Source organism: Charadrius vociferus, unplaced genomic scaffold (assembly GCF_000708025.1).
Source record: "Charadrius vociferus isolate BGI_N301 unplaced genomic scaffold, ASM70802v2 scaffold104, whole genome shotgun sequence".
Taxonomy (NCBI): Eukaryota; Metazoa; Chordata; class Aves; order Charadriiformes; family Charadriidae; genus Charadrius; species Charadrius vociferus.
This window is the reverse complement of record NW_009648255.1, coordinates 883626-899030: the sequence shown is the minus strand read 5'-3', so window position 1 is coordinate 899030 and position 15405 is coordinate 883626. Positions and strand designations below refer to the sequence as shown.

Below are 15405 nucleotides of genomic sequence, written 5' to 3'. Positions count from 1 at the left end.
GCCCCAGCCACCGGGATGTGGCCAAGAGGAGCCCGGCGGCGCGGGGGCCGCTGCCCCGGGCACCCCCTGTGCCGCGCTTGCCGGACAGGAGAGCGCTGGGAAGCAAAACGTGCCAGGGCTGGAGCACAGGTCCTGTGAGGAGCGGCTGAGGGCCCTGGGGGTGTTCAGCCTGGAGAAGAGGAGCTGAGGGGAGACCTTCTCCCTCTCTACGGCTCCCTGACAGGAGGGGGGAGCGAGGGGGGGGCGGTCTGTGCTCCCACGGAACCGGCGATGGGACAGGAGGGAACAGCCTCAAGTTGCTCCAGGGGAGGTTTAGGGTGGATATTGGGAGAAATTTCTTCCGGGAAAGGGTTATCACGCACGGGCACAGGCTGCCCAGGGCAGTGCTGGAGTCCCCATCCCCATCCTTGGAGGTGTTTAAAGCCGGGCAGATGTGGTGCTGAGGGACACGATCTAGTGGTGGACTTGGCAGTGTTGGGTTAACGGTTGGACTCGATGATCTTAAAGGTCTCCTCCAACCAAAATGATTCTGCGATTCTGTGATTCCCCTCGGTGCAGGGTACTCCAGCGCCGAGCCCTGCGCTATCGCCCCCACCAAGCCCAAACCCAGAGGCGAAGGTGCCTTCAGGGCAGGAGGAGCCATCCCACCGTTTGGAGGGGCAGCGACCAGCACCCTGCCCGGGGGAGAACATCGAACCCGCCCCGTGCTACCAGCAAGAGCCAGCCGCCCTTCGGAGGGCTGCACCTCTCCCTCCGAGCCGGGTTTCACCCCCGAGATGTGAAGAGAAAACACAAGCACAAGGACGGGGTGAGGGACCACCTCCTGATCCTTTCTGCCCCGCAGGCACTCCTCCTGGCCCCCAACACACGGACACGCTATCTGCCTTCCCTTGCAGCTCAACGCACTGTAAAAAATGAGGCAAAAATGCCATTAACAATGTACCAGTTCCTCAGCCGGCTGTGATAAGGCCATTCACATAAAAATTTTAGCTCCCAAATGTCTTTGTTCTCCCAGCCTTGAATTCAAAGAAACCAACCCCCTCCTTATGGAACTTCCTGCAAAAATATGTCTTTAATGTCCTAAAGCAAATAAAAATAGACCTAAGAGAACTGGCTGAATTTCTTATATAACAAATAAAATGAGATTAAAGAAACTTCTGATTTCAAGAAATACTTTAAAAACGAAGGAGCAGGCGCAGCAGCTCCATTCAAACCCTTGCATACAGCAACTAAAATTATATTCTTCCTTCTAAACACAGTTGTATATATTTTTAAAGAACCAACTTGCAACACATTCTGTTCATCTAAATATCCACGGCTCCCACCCTGTTGACATCGCCCCGACGAACCTGCCTGACGAGGGCAAACGAACCACCCTGCCACCCGCGCTTCTGACCGGCTCCCAGCTGGGGTCAGTAACACGACGATAGTTAAATGAATGTTAATTATAATTCACCACTTCATGATATGTCTGTTTCAGATCATCTGGGTATGAGATATTTGAGTTTATACTCAATAAAGTTTGTTTCTGTTTCTCCCCCCCTTTTTTTCCTAAGTATAAAATCAAGCCATCCATAGTTCAAAGAGGAGATGTGATACAGAAAATTAGCCAGAAATTCTGGTATTCTGAACCTTAACCAGTAAAACTGGCACCTCTCCTTAGGAAGAGGAGTTTACTCCGACGTAAAGAAGCCATATCTGTTTATACCTGCAGTGAGCAGTTAAAAAAAGAAGAAACCGAACAACGAGCACTTCAGGGAGGTTTTAAAACAAAATGAGAAATAATTCCCAAGTCAGTTTTTTCTGCATTTTTTAAATCAGCATTTGAATTAATTTCTTGCACGATTCAAAACTTTTAAAAGTCAAATGAGCAGCACTGCATACAACTTGCACTTTGGAACGCTCACCTCTATTCAAAGGAGCCAGGCACATAAAAAAACTTAATCATTTACAGCTACTTTAATTACTGCCTTTTAGTGGTAGCTACTACAGAACAAGGCAGTTGTCGGCTCTGACAAGCCACCGCCGGGGCTCTCTGCCGTCACCGCTGCCACCAGCATCGCCCACAGGCTGAACGCGGCACCCGCCGCGGAGCAGAGGGCTGCGAGGTGCTGCTGCTCGGAAATCTAACCGAGCAGGGCAGCAGGACGGCCGCAAGGTAACAGGAATCCCTGTAAGACCTCCGAAGAAGGCAGAGTATATACACCAGACTTTGACTCTGTGTACAATTTAAGCTTATTTCAGTCAATTTCCAGGCTTTAGGAAAGTAATCTTCCAGGAAAGCTTTAAACACAGTAATCCATGATCTAATAAACTGAACAGAGCTGCCAGAAAGCCGGTATTTCTGCCTTCTCACAACGGCAGTCTTACCTTTGCCAATTCATTTATTTTAATACAAGTAGCTGTACCACAAACAAAAGTCAGCGGCATCACACTGTGCAGGCATTTAAATTTTGGTTTATATAAAACCACTGTGCCCTTCTCCCTCACGTACATATCTAGATACTCTGAAAAACTATGCAGGCTATTTATAAGGCTGGTCTTATTTTCCAGTTTGTGTGATAGCACCCATTCTTCTCTCACTCGAGGCACTAGGACAACTGCTGATTAAAAAAAAAAAAAAAGATTACGTGTTTGTACTTGTCTCGCTTCAGTTTTACTCATGATGCTTCAGATGGGATCCTCCCACTGTGTTAGCAAACGGCCAGTTGAGTGTGCAGCATCTTACTGGGTTGCCATTTAAATATTATTCAAATCCATTTGCCTGGGCTGGTTGGGGTCTGCCACGACCGCCCCTGAGAGCAAGGCGATCCCTGGCCGCTGCTGGAAGCACGGGTCGAGCTGGCGGCCGCATCAGGGGCCGAGTCCCAGCGCAGAGGCCGCGATACGGAGGGTTTACCTCACTCCACACCAGGGGACAGATCCCCCTGCCGTGGCGCACCGGCTGCGCTTCCGTCCTGCTCTCCCCCTCTCGCTTTGTCTCAGTGCTCGAGGAAAAACTTCTACATTTTGAAAATGGTCCTTGCTTAGCGCATCCATTTCCTTATATTTAACACATATTTGAGTTGATTTGTTGCCATTAGGCTTATTTAACAATTGCATGCAGAAAAGTGAATTTCTCACCAACATCATCCCATTTTTACATGCCTTTAGGTTTATTCTTCCTCAAGAGTTCAACAAGCTTCCTTGCACATCTATATCCCTTCAGCACAAATACTGCTCCACATATTGTGCGCTTTCTCAGGGGACAGCACAGAAACGACACCCGTGTGTTCACTGCTCTGCTTGCACATCAATGAAATCAACACTGAAAATGTTTTCTGAACACAAAATACAACTTGCAAATAAGTTGTTACAAGGAAGTTACTGGGGGGAAAAAAAAAACCACGTTAGAATACTTCTAAACACTTTTTCCAGCAATATTTTAAACTGTCATCCAAATCATATTGATATCACCTTTGCTGGTACAGTTAGGAAAGTGCAGAAAGTTTAACTTTCAATACAATGAAAAGCTGAGTTGACTTTACAGTCTGGAGAGCCTTTTAACAAGTACTCTTAAGTTTATAGTAATTTCCAAAGAAGCCAGTTTTAACTGAAGTTGTATGGTAGTACGGCGCTAAAACACCCTTTTTTCCTCCTGTTCAGTCCAGACACAGAAAAAGAGTAAAATACCGAGTTCTAGTTCCTGTGTGCTCACCCTTTTGCTGCAGGTGTATTGGGCCAGTTTGCAGCTCCACACACATTCACTTCTGTGCAACGAACACTTGGCCAAGTGAGAAATTCCCTGACCGACAGACCCCACCACAGCCCCCCCAGCATCGACTGGCCAGGTTGGACGGGGCTTTGGGCAACCCGGGCTGGTGGGAGGTCTCCCTGCCCAGGGCAGGGGTGGGACGGCATGGTCTTTAAGGTCCCTTCCCACCCAAACCATTCCAGGATTCTATGAAATTACTTTTTTTTTTTTTTCTATGAAACAATTCCTTGCACTCCACTACCAAAAAGAACTTTGCCTTTTAAGGTACTTTAATTTGAAATAAAGCTGCCATATATATCCATGAGTGTCCGTCCATCCATCACCTGCACGCCCCGTTCAAGCGAAGCATCTTACTCTGCTCCGTAAAACACCAGGTACAGCCTCAGTGTCCAATAAACCAAAGGAATAAATAACACCGTAATAAATACAAAGAACTGACTCTTCTGTTTCCTCGGAGGAGTGTCTAGTTTGCGTGTGAAATTAATCACTCTGTCTGCCCAGGAAGGTTTTTTTCCTAACTTGCCTGCACTTTCATTCGGTTGCAATCCCCGCATCAATCCGAGCAGTGCCTTACCTCCACTCATTGTGGGGAAGATTCTACCAGCGTACTGGCCAAGCAAGGATGTGTTCACACGAATGGTCTTTTGACCGTGCCCTGCCACCAGAAAGCCGAATTACAGGCACAGTTTACCATCAAAAGCTGGCCCTAACCCCCAATTCCACCGTAGAAAACGGGAAGTGAGGAGAGAGCCCACAGCGGCCCAGCTTCAGCTCACCCGCTCCGCTGCCCAGCGCGCTCCGAGCTGCTGCACGCTGACGGCTGAATTCTGCCCGAAGAGCAGGACAAAGTGTCCGAGGCTACTTTTCCCCAGGTACGTGCTTCACCAATGTCAGTTTATAGTGAGCCCCGAGATCCCAGAAAACACTTCATTCTGTCTGTTGTTTCCAAAAGATTTCAGTTAAACGTGCGTACTCTTGTTCCTGTATTAACAAACGCATTTAAAATGCGCACAGTTCCTGACACCGCTATGCTGGCTACGACACACAGCTAAAAATCTGCCAGGCTGCTGTGAAGTGGAAACCTCCCATGGGCCAGGCAAGGCTGGAAAGAGTTCTCTCAAAAAAAAGCGCTTCCTCACTTGCACACTTTTACACATGGTTATTCCTTAGATTTCTCTCCAGCATGGATAAAGCACGGACTAGCCAAATTTGTTAAAATTCACTCTTGTGTCTTCTTGCAATCTTAACCTGGTAATGTTTATGATCAGCTTGGATTCGTGCTTTGGAGACTGAGGATGTTTTCAAAAGGACACACACCTAGAGAAAGGACAGGGAAAGGGAAGACAACGCTGGAAAAGCTGGGAAGTGAAGCAGTACTAATATTGTCATGGGCTAAAGCGCCATAGGGCTTCTGATGGCCCTGGAGTTCAGAAGGTGGGTACGTCCCTTGGAGAGCAGCTCACCCCATCACCAGGAGATAGGAAAGACTTAAGAAGAGCAGAAAACAGTGACCTTTACTTCTGCAAAGTGGTGGTTACTACACCTGCAGCTACCCTGGGCTGGCAGGGCTGCTCCCGGACCGCGGGGTTTCCAGCATGTCCACAAACCAACGACCCCGTTCCCCAGTACCCTGCAGACCCCCTCGGACCTGAGCCCACAATCTGCCCCAGCCATAAATTGCCACCTTCCATCTCCGGTTCAACCGAGCGTTTGCTCCTCCTGGTCCCACAGGCATCTCCCCCAGCGGCTACGGACTCAGAGCCACCCACCTCCTGTGACCCCGCAGCCCCTCTCTACGTTGGGATCCAACCCACGTCCCCGCAGCCCCTCTCTACGTTGGGATCCAACCCACGTCCCCGCAGCCCCTCTCTACGTTGGGATCCAACCCACGTCCCCGCAGCCCCTCTCTACGTTGGGATCCAACCCACGTCCCCGCAGCCCCTCTCTACGCCGCTTCCTGGCCCCTTGGGCACGTAAGGACCCGTGCCTTCCCTCCAGGCAGCACGGCGGGACGGACAGTGTGCAGGGGCATAAGGGACAGTTTCCACACTTTGCCATTTCTCTTTTTCAAATTTAAACCTCAACCTCACGACTATTTATGTTTATATTTAAGCCTGGAAACTATTCCATTCAACTTCAGTGAAATCATGCTGACAAAAAGTAAATGGCTTTGTTTCCTAAAAAAACTTCTCCTTTCTTCAAACAGTATTCTCTTCCTTTTTCACTAACTCTTTGTACTATTTCGCCAAGTTAGGAATGGTCCAGAGGAATCTGGAGCCGGAGAGAGTCTTTCCAGGAACTTCACAGGACTTGAAGTGCTCTCGAGGTGGGAGCTCGATCCAAACCCGCTACCCCAGCCGGCCCCTAACAACCCTCCTGCTAAAGCAGCCCCGCTCCTCAGCAGCCTTTCAGCAGCCTTCTAACATACCAGCATTTTCCCATCGGAGCAGCACGACTGCTCCCAGCATCCCGTCTCTGGAAGGCGAGAGAACTTTTCAGGATCTCCGGGGTTGAGAGCCGGCAGTCAAAGCGTACTGGGGTACAAAAGGCTGCTGAGTTCTGCACTTCTGTCAAGGGGGAAGTTTATGCAGTGACTGGGATGTAAAAAAGTGCCATCTGAGGAAACAGATCCTGTATGATTATCAATATACCTGTACATCCCGGAGTGCCCCTGAGGCAGGACACCACCTCGCGAGGCAGTGCCCAGGAAAAGCAGCTCTGTTTCTCTGTAACGGAGCAGACCTCGCACACCCGGGGGGGCAATGCCCCCGGCGGCACTCACGCCTTCTGCCCTACTGCTGCCCCTCGGGACGCCGCGCCGCCCGCCCGCAGACCGATGGCAGACCCGGCTGGGCACGAGGGACACGCCGGACCGCTCTGCCGTGACCCTGCCAGCCCCTCACCCCACGGGGATGCACCAGGGCGCTGGGAGCTCAAACCAGCATCGCCTGCGTACGCGACCAGTTTCCAGCACGCCTTCTTGTGGACCACGCGAAGGACCCTGCGAGGTGTCCTACGTTACTGCTACCAATACAACAAGAGCTCGCGAAGCGGCTGCGTCCCACAGCTTGTCATTGCTGCTGTGAAGCACTCCGGCATCGCTACACCCTGCACATGAAGTAGCTGGATTTATTATTCTTCTTTAAAAATCCGCTTAATCAGGTGTTAGCATTTTCCCCTATTTGATAAAAACGTTGAAATTGCTTCCAACTACCTCAACGGGTGTTCTGTATCAGTTAAATAATGAGATGTTCTCTAATGAAGGGGATAAGTCGTAAGTATTTCAATAAATTCAAACATGAACCCCAAAAAGGTTTTCTTATTTGCATAATCCTGTGTTTCAGAACCCGACAATTCAGCATTTACTTAAATCCTATTTCAATAGCAGTAATCCTTATAGCGGCACCGTGCAAATGAAGGAAAAAGACAGAACTCTGGATCAGAATAAAATCATCTCTTTTGTTATTTCATACAGGGGCAAATGTAAGTGCTGCTGTGCAGCCCGGGATGAAGAAGCGAAAAGCCTGGGTCCGCCGGCCACACCGCGGGCACAGCCATGCGAGCAGCGCCCAGCCGCCCCCGTGCCGCCTGCGGGCAGGCTCCCTGGTACGAGCCCAGTCCCTCGCCATGACGGCTGGCAGCAAGCACGCCAATTAGCACAGCCGGCAAGACGGAGGCTCGGTGAGGTGGCTTCACAGCCTTTACATGCTAGAAAGATCACCCTCCTATTTTCCCCAAGCAGTGTAACTAAACCCCGGTGGGAGGAAACACACGGCGAGGCAATCAGTGCACAAAATCAAGCAATTAGTGTCACCGAAATTGCGTGTCATCTGGGACGCCGGTCCCAGAAAGGGCAGCGCTCCCACCGTGAAGGAGCTCCGGCCGGCACCCGGCTCTGCTCTCCCCCTTTTGCTCCCTCTGAAAGCAACACAAGCAGGGGAAGGCACAGGATACACAGGAATACCTCTTAACTGCTCTTCACCAACGTGTTCCCTACCCCGAGCCCGTGCTTGAGCGCAGGGCACCGCTGCCGCCCCCGAGCCCAGACCCCGACCAGCGGTGGGGCAGTGCCGGGACGGTGCTGGGAGCTGGTTCCCAGGCAAGAACCGCTGCTGGGACATGGGGAGAGCGGGCGGTCGGCACTCCACCGCGCCTGGCCCCACGCACCCATCACCAATCCATGGGGAAAAACAGCGCAGTGTGGAAGAAATCCTAAGAAAACAGCGAGAGGATTAAAGAAGTGCCTGTTACTAACCACCCCCCAAACCAACGCTGTGTTTTCTCTTAACAGGGTTTTCACAACCTGACCAAACGGGCAGGAGGGCGGCAGGCTTGCCTTGGCTCCGAGACCTCTCCTCTCGAAGACGGGCCGTGCTCAGACACTGGACACGGCTCCGACCCGGGAGCTATTCCTGGCGCCAAGCAGAGCTTTCTCAGCAGCACCCGGGGCACTATGTCCCAAAGGGTGCCCAGTTGGGCTGACACGGCTACGCAGCCCCAACGAAGAAATGTTAATGCGTCTCCAAAGTCAAAAACCAGATGTGATCATTCGGTCTTGAGCGTAATTTGTTGCTTCCAACAAATTTAAGAGTGAACCTTGGCAACGAGGCATCTGTATTCAGTGAGGCTTGGGGTCACCCGGGGGAGGAGAGGGGCCTCACAGGCTGCTTCTGACCACCCATTTGAAAACTTGGGACAAATGACCGAATATTCTCGACATGAGGTTCTCTTCTTTTATGCCTCTCAAACTTTTCCCTGCAAATCAGTTCAAAATTTTACTGATTCTGACCGTACCCAGCAGAGTTCCTGACCGTATGTAACAGAAACCCACACTGGTTTCTATTACATACAGCCTCCAAAAAAATGACAGTGCAAATGCTGCAATGCGATGTTTTAATTTTTTTTTAATTTCTTCCTGCAGATGTAGAGCTGAAACTAAAATGAACTCTGAACACCATAGTGAGCCACAACTCTTTTGTCTGAGTATCTGATAAGACTTCAAAATGCCATTTATATTCCCATAGAGGAACACGCATGGCTTCGTTTGTTTGGTTTTTTAATGGACCATTTGCCACTCAGCCTAACAATTGCACCATTTTCCCAATGCATTTGCCACTTTCCCTTTGCTTCCTCTTCTGGAGCTCAGCCTACTGGCAGACGCACAGGCTGAAGAGGAGAAAAATGGCAAATCAGATCTTTGGAATTTGAACACTGTTTATATTTTCATTTTTTTCCAAGGGTTACCACTTTATGAGTTTCCCTGGAATCCGACATGTGTCCATCTGCTCCCAGCCCCTGAGCCAAACCTCACCTCTGCGCCCCGAATGCCCTTAGTGCCTCGCACTCGAGCGATGCCGTACGCCCCAGAGTTAAAATTACTAAAGAGTCACCTACAAAAGTGTTCCGTAACTATGCTTCTGGATTTTTTTTCTGCCTTAACTAAAGGAGCGACAGAGCCAATGACGTGCCATTCTCACACGCTTACCATTCTCTGCCATTCTCTATGCTTACCATTATTTTCTTTTCTTTGTATTAAAATAAATAAATAAGGTTCTTATTCTATACCCTCAGGTAAGTATAACATGAAGGGGAATGACAAGTCAAAAAGTCATTACTTTTGGAAGCAGTGACAAAGTAGAGACATTTGAACAATTAACAATTACATCTCTGAGGTGGTAGAAATACGGTGCTCACCGAGTTCATCTATAACAATAATGCATTTATATATTTTTAAGGCTTCTCGGTAAAAAGGGGAATGTCACTTTTACAGAGTTCAGGAGTTTCATTTTTAAAAAAGAAGTACTTCTACGCCAGAAGATAAACTACTAACATACTGTGTCTTGGCGGATCTCAGACACAAGGCACCAGAGCTTCAAACGCAGACAGCATCAGTGAAAGACTTGCACTTGTAGTCTCCAGCCTTTTCTTAGAGTTTCAAAAAAGCAGAGAAATGTGAAAGTTAAAGACTTTTCAGCTGTTGAAGGAAGAGCAGGAAAAAGCTTTTACACTTCATCAGGACATCCGACTCCTGCCTGAAGTAGCCGCCTTAGCAGCAGTACACTTGAGAGAGCGAGGAGTTATTTGAAAGTCGCAGCGCCCGTAGTGAACATTAGCTCCAAAGGGACAAACTGGGATTCAGCCCAAATCCTGCAGCATTTACCGAGTCTGCTGAAATCACGTGAAGTTCAGATGCGTTCGAACTGGCATGTTTTGGATCACAGCAGTGCACACCCCACGGAAAGCCCTCCGACTGCAGTGGAGAAGTACCGATAAACAGCAGTGCTGAGCACAACCAGGGGGCACTACAGAAGAGACGGTCCGAGTCCTCAGCTCCCTTTCCCCACTTTCTTCCTCATTCTTTTCTACTTTCAAAAATACACAGTGAGGGAAGATGGTGTGGCAGCCGAAGGATGTGGGGCACGCAGAGAGGCTGCAGGCAGGCTGACGGGGTGTCCTCAGCGCATCTGCAGCCTCCCACAAGATTTGCATTTGACATCCATCTCCCCATTGTTAAGACATCTTTATCTCAGTTTTCAGGAAACGTCAGATGACTCATATATCGGAACATCTGATGAAGCTAACGTAATTTCAAAAATGAATTCTACTTAGGCATATTTTTCCAAGCAAAGAAATGAAGAAAAATGTTTTAAAATTATGCTAAAAATCTAATTTCTGTTGCAAACCGGTTTCCTGATTTAGGAACCCGAGAGTTTATTTCTGCTGTAGACAGTTTAGCAGGCTTTTAGGCATCCAAATTTAGGAAAAAAATCCTACGGCATTTAAACAACGGAGAGCCAGAGCTGGAGCTGACTCAGCCACTCAAGCGCACAATTTGAATATACTACATAATCATTCTTGTTTTAAAATTATCCTCCGAATATCTAAGGGCTAGATTATCCCACACGCATTTACCTTGATTAATGCACTACCCTAAGGACAGCCTCGCCACTTTCATTAGGACTGATTAGGAGGCAGGGTGTTCACCAGCGGGAGGATGAAATCTTGCTGTGATTGTGGTGGCCCTGACCTCCCCCGTGCACTGCCTCGCCGCGGTCACCGGCATCTGCGTGTCCTCCTCCTTCTGCCCCGCACTCCTAATTAACATGTTACAAGTGCTGCTTGCTATCAAGTCAGCATTAAGAAAGAAGCCATCAGGTGCGCACACGGGACGTGTTTCCCAACAGCCGACACGTGTCCGGAGACCAGCGCTGCGGTCGGTGCTGCCGCTCCACGAGCTCCCTGCAAACGCCGCGACGGTACCTGCCGCTGGCAACGCACCGCGGGGGAGAGATTCTCAGGAACAGTTCCCCTCTCTTTTTGCTCTAGACCTACACACACAGGTTTTGCTTTCATTTCACAGGAAAGGGGGGAAAAGAAAAAAAACAAACCACAAACCGTGCAGTATTTTACCCACGCTGGACATTCCACTTCTAAAATGTATTTTCCCTGCTCCGCGCAGGCCGGCTGAGTCGCCCTTGCTGGCGGTGAGCTCCGTATGCCCATCCCTGCACGGCACCCGCTGGGACGCCCGGGACGGCGGCCAGAGCTGAAGGGTACTGCCATTTCACAGGGTCCCCTCAGAAAGCATTTGCTTGGCCTGTTTATGTTCTAAATATAGTAGAGCACACCGGCCATCTCCAGCCCCGGAGCGAGTATTGGTACCGGGGGCTGCGGCTCTGCAGCACTGACACACACCTCCCCACGTCATGTAACAAAGCACTTTTTCTCCAACACACTAATTCTTGGGAGAGCTACCAGTGAAACTATGCGCTCGTAATCTGTAAAGAAATATTCAGTGACTAAGTGTCTATTTTATATCCAAGAAACAATGCAAGAACAGCTGCTCATTTAATACTAACATTACATACATTTATAAGAAATCAAGTATTTTAATATTAAGGTCAATTTTTAGATGTACCGCTATCTTAGTAAAGGGCAAGGACATGACATCCACACCGAGTTACCAAAATACTAAAAATTACTTCTGAATGTCCTAATCAAAAATCTTTTTTTTTCTTTCATAAACCATTAACTGACCTTACAGAGTCTAGACAAACCCGGTATAACATTGGTTTTGCAAAACATCTAAAGTTTGCGATGTTGCAGAAAAGGTAACAAAGTAACTAGCGCTTGTTTAGCTTAACACACACAAAAACTGACAAAGATGTGAAAGGAGACCAAAACCGAGCAACTGCTTTTCCACTCTGTGGGTCAGACAGGGAATTCAGTGGGGGGATATTCTACTCTCTGTTTACGGAAGGTGTCTTCCCCCGTTGTAGGAGCTATTTAACTAAAAAGGAAAAAGGCAGTGGTGGGGAGCGGGCAGTGTTCCCAGCTCCGGCGGTGGCGGCAGGACCCGGCCCTGCAGCGCGGGCACCCCGGTGCCCCCCGGCACTCAGCCCCCCCAGCACCGGCAAACCCCCCAGCACCGGCAGGCGCCGCGCCTGGCGCAGGCAGTGCCTCCTTCCCAGCACAGCTTCCCAGCCCACAACGCCGCTACCGCGCCACGCTACCTGGGCAGCAGAAGGCTTCTCCACAGGGCATCCTGAAGCAACGCAATAATGCTGTGATGCTATCCACGGACCTTGCAGCTCTTCACAAAGGTGATAATTATCTCCTTCATTAAGAAAGGAGGTGGAAGAGCTCTGCTGACGGCAACAGAAGAGCCGGCTGCACTGGCGGGGGCTGGGAGGCCTGGCTGTCCCCAGTTGGTCCTGCATCCAGACACGAGCCCACGGTGCCGCTCAGCCCCAGCACCGCGGGCCACCGCCTCCAGCACCGGGAGCGTGAGGAGCTTCCCATCACCATGGGCGTCAGGAACCGGAGCGGCGGACGCTGATGGACAGCGAACTTGGCCCATGCCTCCCATAGCAAAGGAGACTCGTGTCCAATTAACTCCAGCGTTTTCTTTCAACCTTTACCTTAGGCCCTCGCTCAGAAAAACGCAAGGCCAGTGGGGTACGGCCACCGCGACCGCCATGCACCGTGCCACCAAATACCAGCTCGGTGGGAGATCAAACTGGGGATACTGCGGGTACGATTTCACCAGTAAATACACCTTTGCTCCCACAGCCTCTCACGCAGAGGCCGGTTGAAGCCTCCACGGACGGGCCCCGCTCCCCGCAGCTGTGCCGCCGGGGCTGCAGCGCTGCAGCACCGCTGGGAGGTCCGATGCGTGCCTCATGCACGGTGGCAGCCACGGTGCAGCGTCCTCGCAGCGATGGCTGGCCCACACCATGCCACACCACACCATGCCACACCACACCACGCTGTGCCAAAGAAGCGTCAGGCGGGCTCACTGCCACCCAGGGGCAGTGGCCACGGTGGCCAGAGGCCGCTCCTCTGGGGAGGGTGATGCCTCGGGGCCAGGACTCTACATAGACGCTGGCAGCCCCTGGCACTGCTCCTAACGCCAGCACTTTTTTAATGCATAGAAGCATTTTATTTCCACATTCTAAAATGAATTTTTCTTCCTTCCCCCCATGCATTATAATTACTGTAATTTTAAAATAAATTTGAACAACAAAAGCATTTCAATAGCTGTCAGTGAAAGCGTGGCTGGGGGTGGTGGGGCCGGGTGTTTCAGGCCCAAGAGCATTTTAAAGGTTCACTCCTGTCGTGGTTTAACCCCGACTGGCAGCCAGGACCGCGCAGCTCCCACCTTCCCCCAGAACGGCAGGGAGAAAAAGGATGGGATCTGATCTGAGACAAGACACATTGTTAAACTCAGGAGTGTTGCAGGATTTATATAAAACTGCTATAAATGACCTTTCTGCCCAGCTGCCGCTGCGGTCAGGGCCTGGCTGCACAAGCGACCTGCGGTAGCTGGTTCCAGCGACAACCCCCTCCCCAGGGCACGTCTCTGCCGCCAGCCAACCCCGCACAGCCGGGCTCTGCTCCGCTTCCCGGGGTTTGGTCCCAGGAAGAGAAAATTATACTGTAGAAATTCTGACAGGCGTATTTCTGTTTCCCAACTTTGGAGTTTTTTTATGACTCTACTGAATTAACTCTGTACTGTTTGTGGGATGAGTATTTTAAATGTTAAGATTATTTAATTTATGAAAAGTGAAGGGAAGGGGCTGGGATTCACGCATTTAACACCTATTACTGAAACTAGAGCTACAGTAGAACAGCAGCCATACATCCACAGCGCCAAACTCGGATGTGCCTCCTAAAAATCAGCGTGAGGCTGTACCCTCTCTGCTGCAGCCCTGCCTGCACATCTAGAGGCACCTTGCCTTCTGCTGAGCCTCGTCCTTCCCTTAAGCGAGTGCATTTGCGAAACAGACAGGATAAGCACAGCAGTCCCAAGCACAGAAATACAAGCAGGGTGCTTACGGGCACCCAAATAACCTAGGGAGGAAAACACTCTTCTAAGATTCACCATCAGCTGTCCAGAGACACCAACAACCCGCTGGTAGTTATGAGATGGAAACAAATCATCATATTGCTTACGTGGTTCGTGCTATTAAAAACAAAGAATCCTTACAGTGACTTTGCTGTTTCTACGTGAAGTGCCCTTTATTCCAGCTACGGGCAGAGAATAATTTGGAGGCAAAGCACCAGTGACTGTAGCCATACCAGAGGATTTGAGCCCTGCCAGGCGTATTTTCCCTTTATTCCCCCTATCCTTCCCCTTCCCCTGAGGAAAACAGCAAAACAAATCAACAAGCATCAATAAAATAACAGCAGCAAAACATCCCACTGCTGGCAGCCAGCAACTGCTCCCTGTCGGGCTCCAGGGTTTCTCTGGCTACAACTGCTTCTTTCATTAACCGTATATCCTTGAAAATAATATAATATTTACTCACTTTCAATGAATCAAAGCAGGCGATTACGCGTCCGTTTTCAACTTGGCAGCTTTTCGATGGGTGTGCAAATTTACATTCCGTGTCTGGTCGTGAGCAAGTCCCCCTTTGGAACTCCCTACACACTTCCAGCGTTAGCCATTTTGTGTCCCGAATCGGCGTGACACTAACAGCCATCTTTAGATTTTACAGGTAGTTAAAATTTCCAATAAAACGGACAAACGAGTAGCTGAACTGATAAACTGGAAATGATGAAAGCGCCACCTCCAGAATACTCCCCCCCACCCCCCGCTCCCTATTTTAAAAGTACGTGTAAAACTGGGTGGCCGCAACCTCAGAGATGTGCCACCAGGAGTTCACAGCGTGACACTGTTAATCGACAGAGGTTTCGTACTCAGAGAAACGCGAGGCTTGCCAGCGAGGTGAACGTTAAAAAGCGTGGCCTGGCGCGCTCAGTAACCCATGCCGAGCGCCCAGCGGGGCCCACGCTGCCAGCATGAAAAGGCGGCAGACCCTCCGACACGGCTTTCCAAGCTGCTTTCGGTAAAGTTGTCTGACAGGTAATCTCCAGGCAGCTGAATTTGCAACGGGGTTTTGCGGTGCAATCGGTATCGATTAGTTTGGCATAGAGAGATGCAGCAGTTTAGAGCAACGATCGAGACGGGGGTTGGTTGATTGTTTTTGTTTGGTTTGGTTTGGTTTGATTTTTGTTTTTTTTTCCTCCTCTCCTTGATTCTCGGGCGGAAGAGCTCTGACCTTCTCGGCACACTTTTATTTTTACAGTAAAGCAGCCTGCGGCAAGGCCCGCCAGCGCCCTTCTCCCGGCCGGGGTGCAGCGGGGGG

General features: G+C 50.1%; 1 protein-coding gene across 3 annotated transcripts in view; it reads right to left on the bottom strand.

The window, feature by feature from the left end:
• The window catches only part of MBNL1 (muscleblind-like splicing regulator 1), a 79448-nt gene extending 64709 nt beyond the window's left edge, over window positions 1–14739 (bottom strand). For all 3 annotated transcript variants that reach the window (XM_009884391.1, XM_009884393.1, XM_009884392.1), the window contains exon 1: window positions 14566–14739. In XM_009884391.1, coding sequence (XP_009882693.1) covers window positions 14566–14739 — 174 coding nt within the window. The remainder of the gene's footprint in view (window positions 1–14565) is intronic.
• Between the last annotated feature and the right edge of the window lie 666 nt (window positions 14740–15405).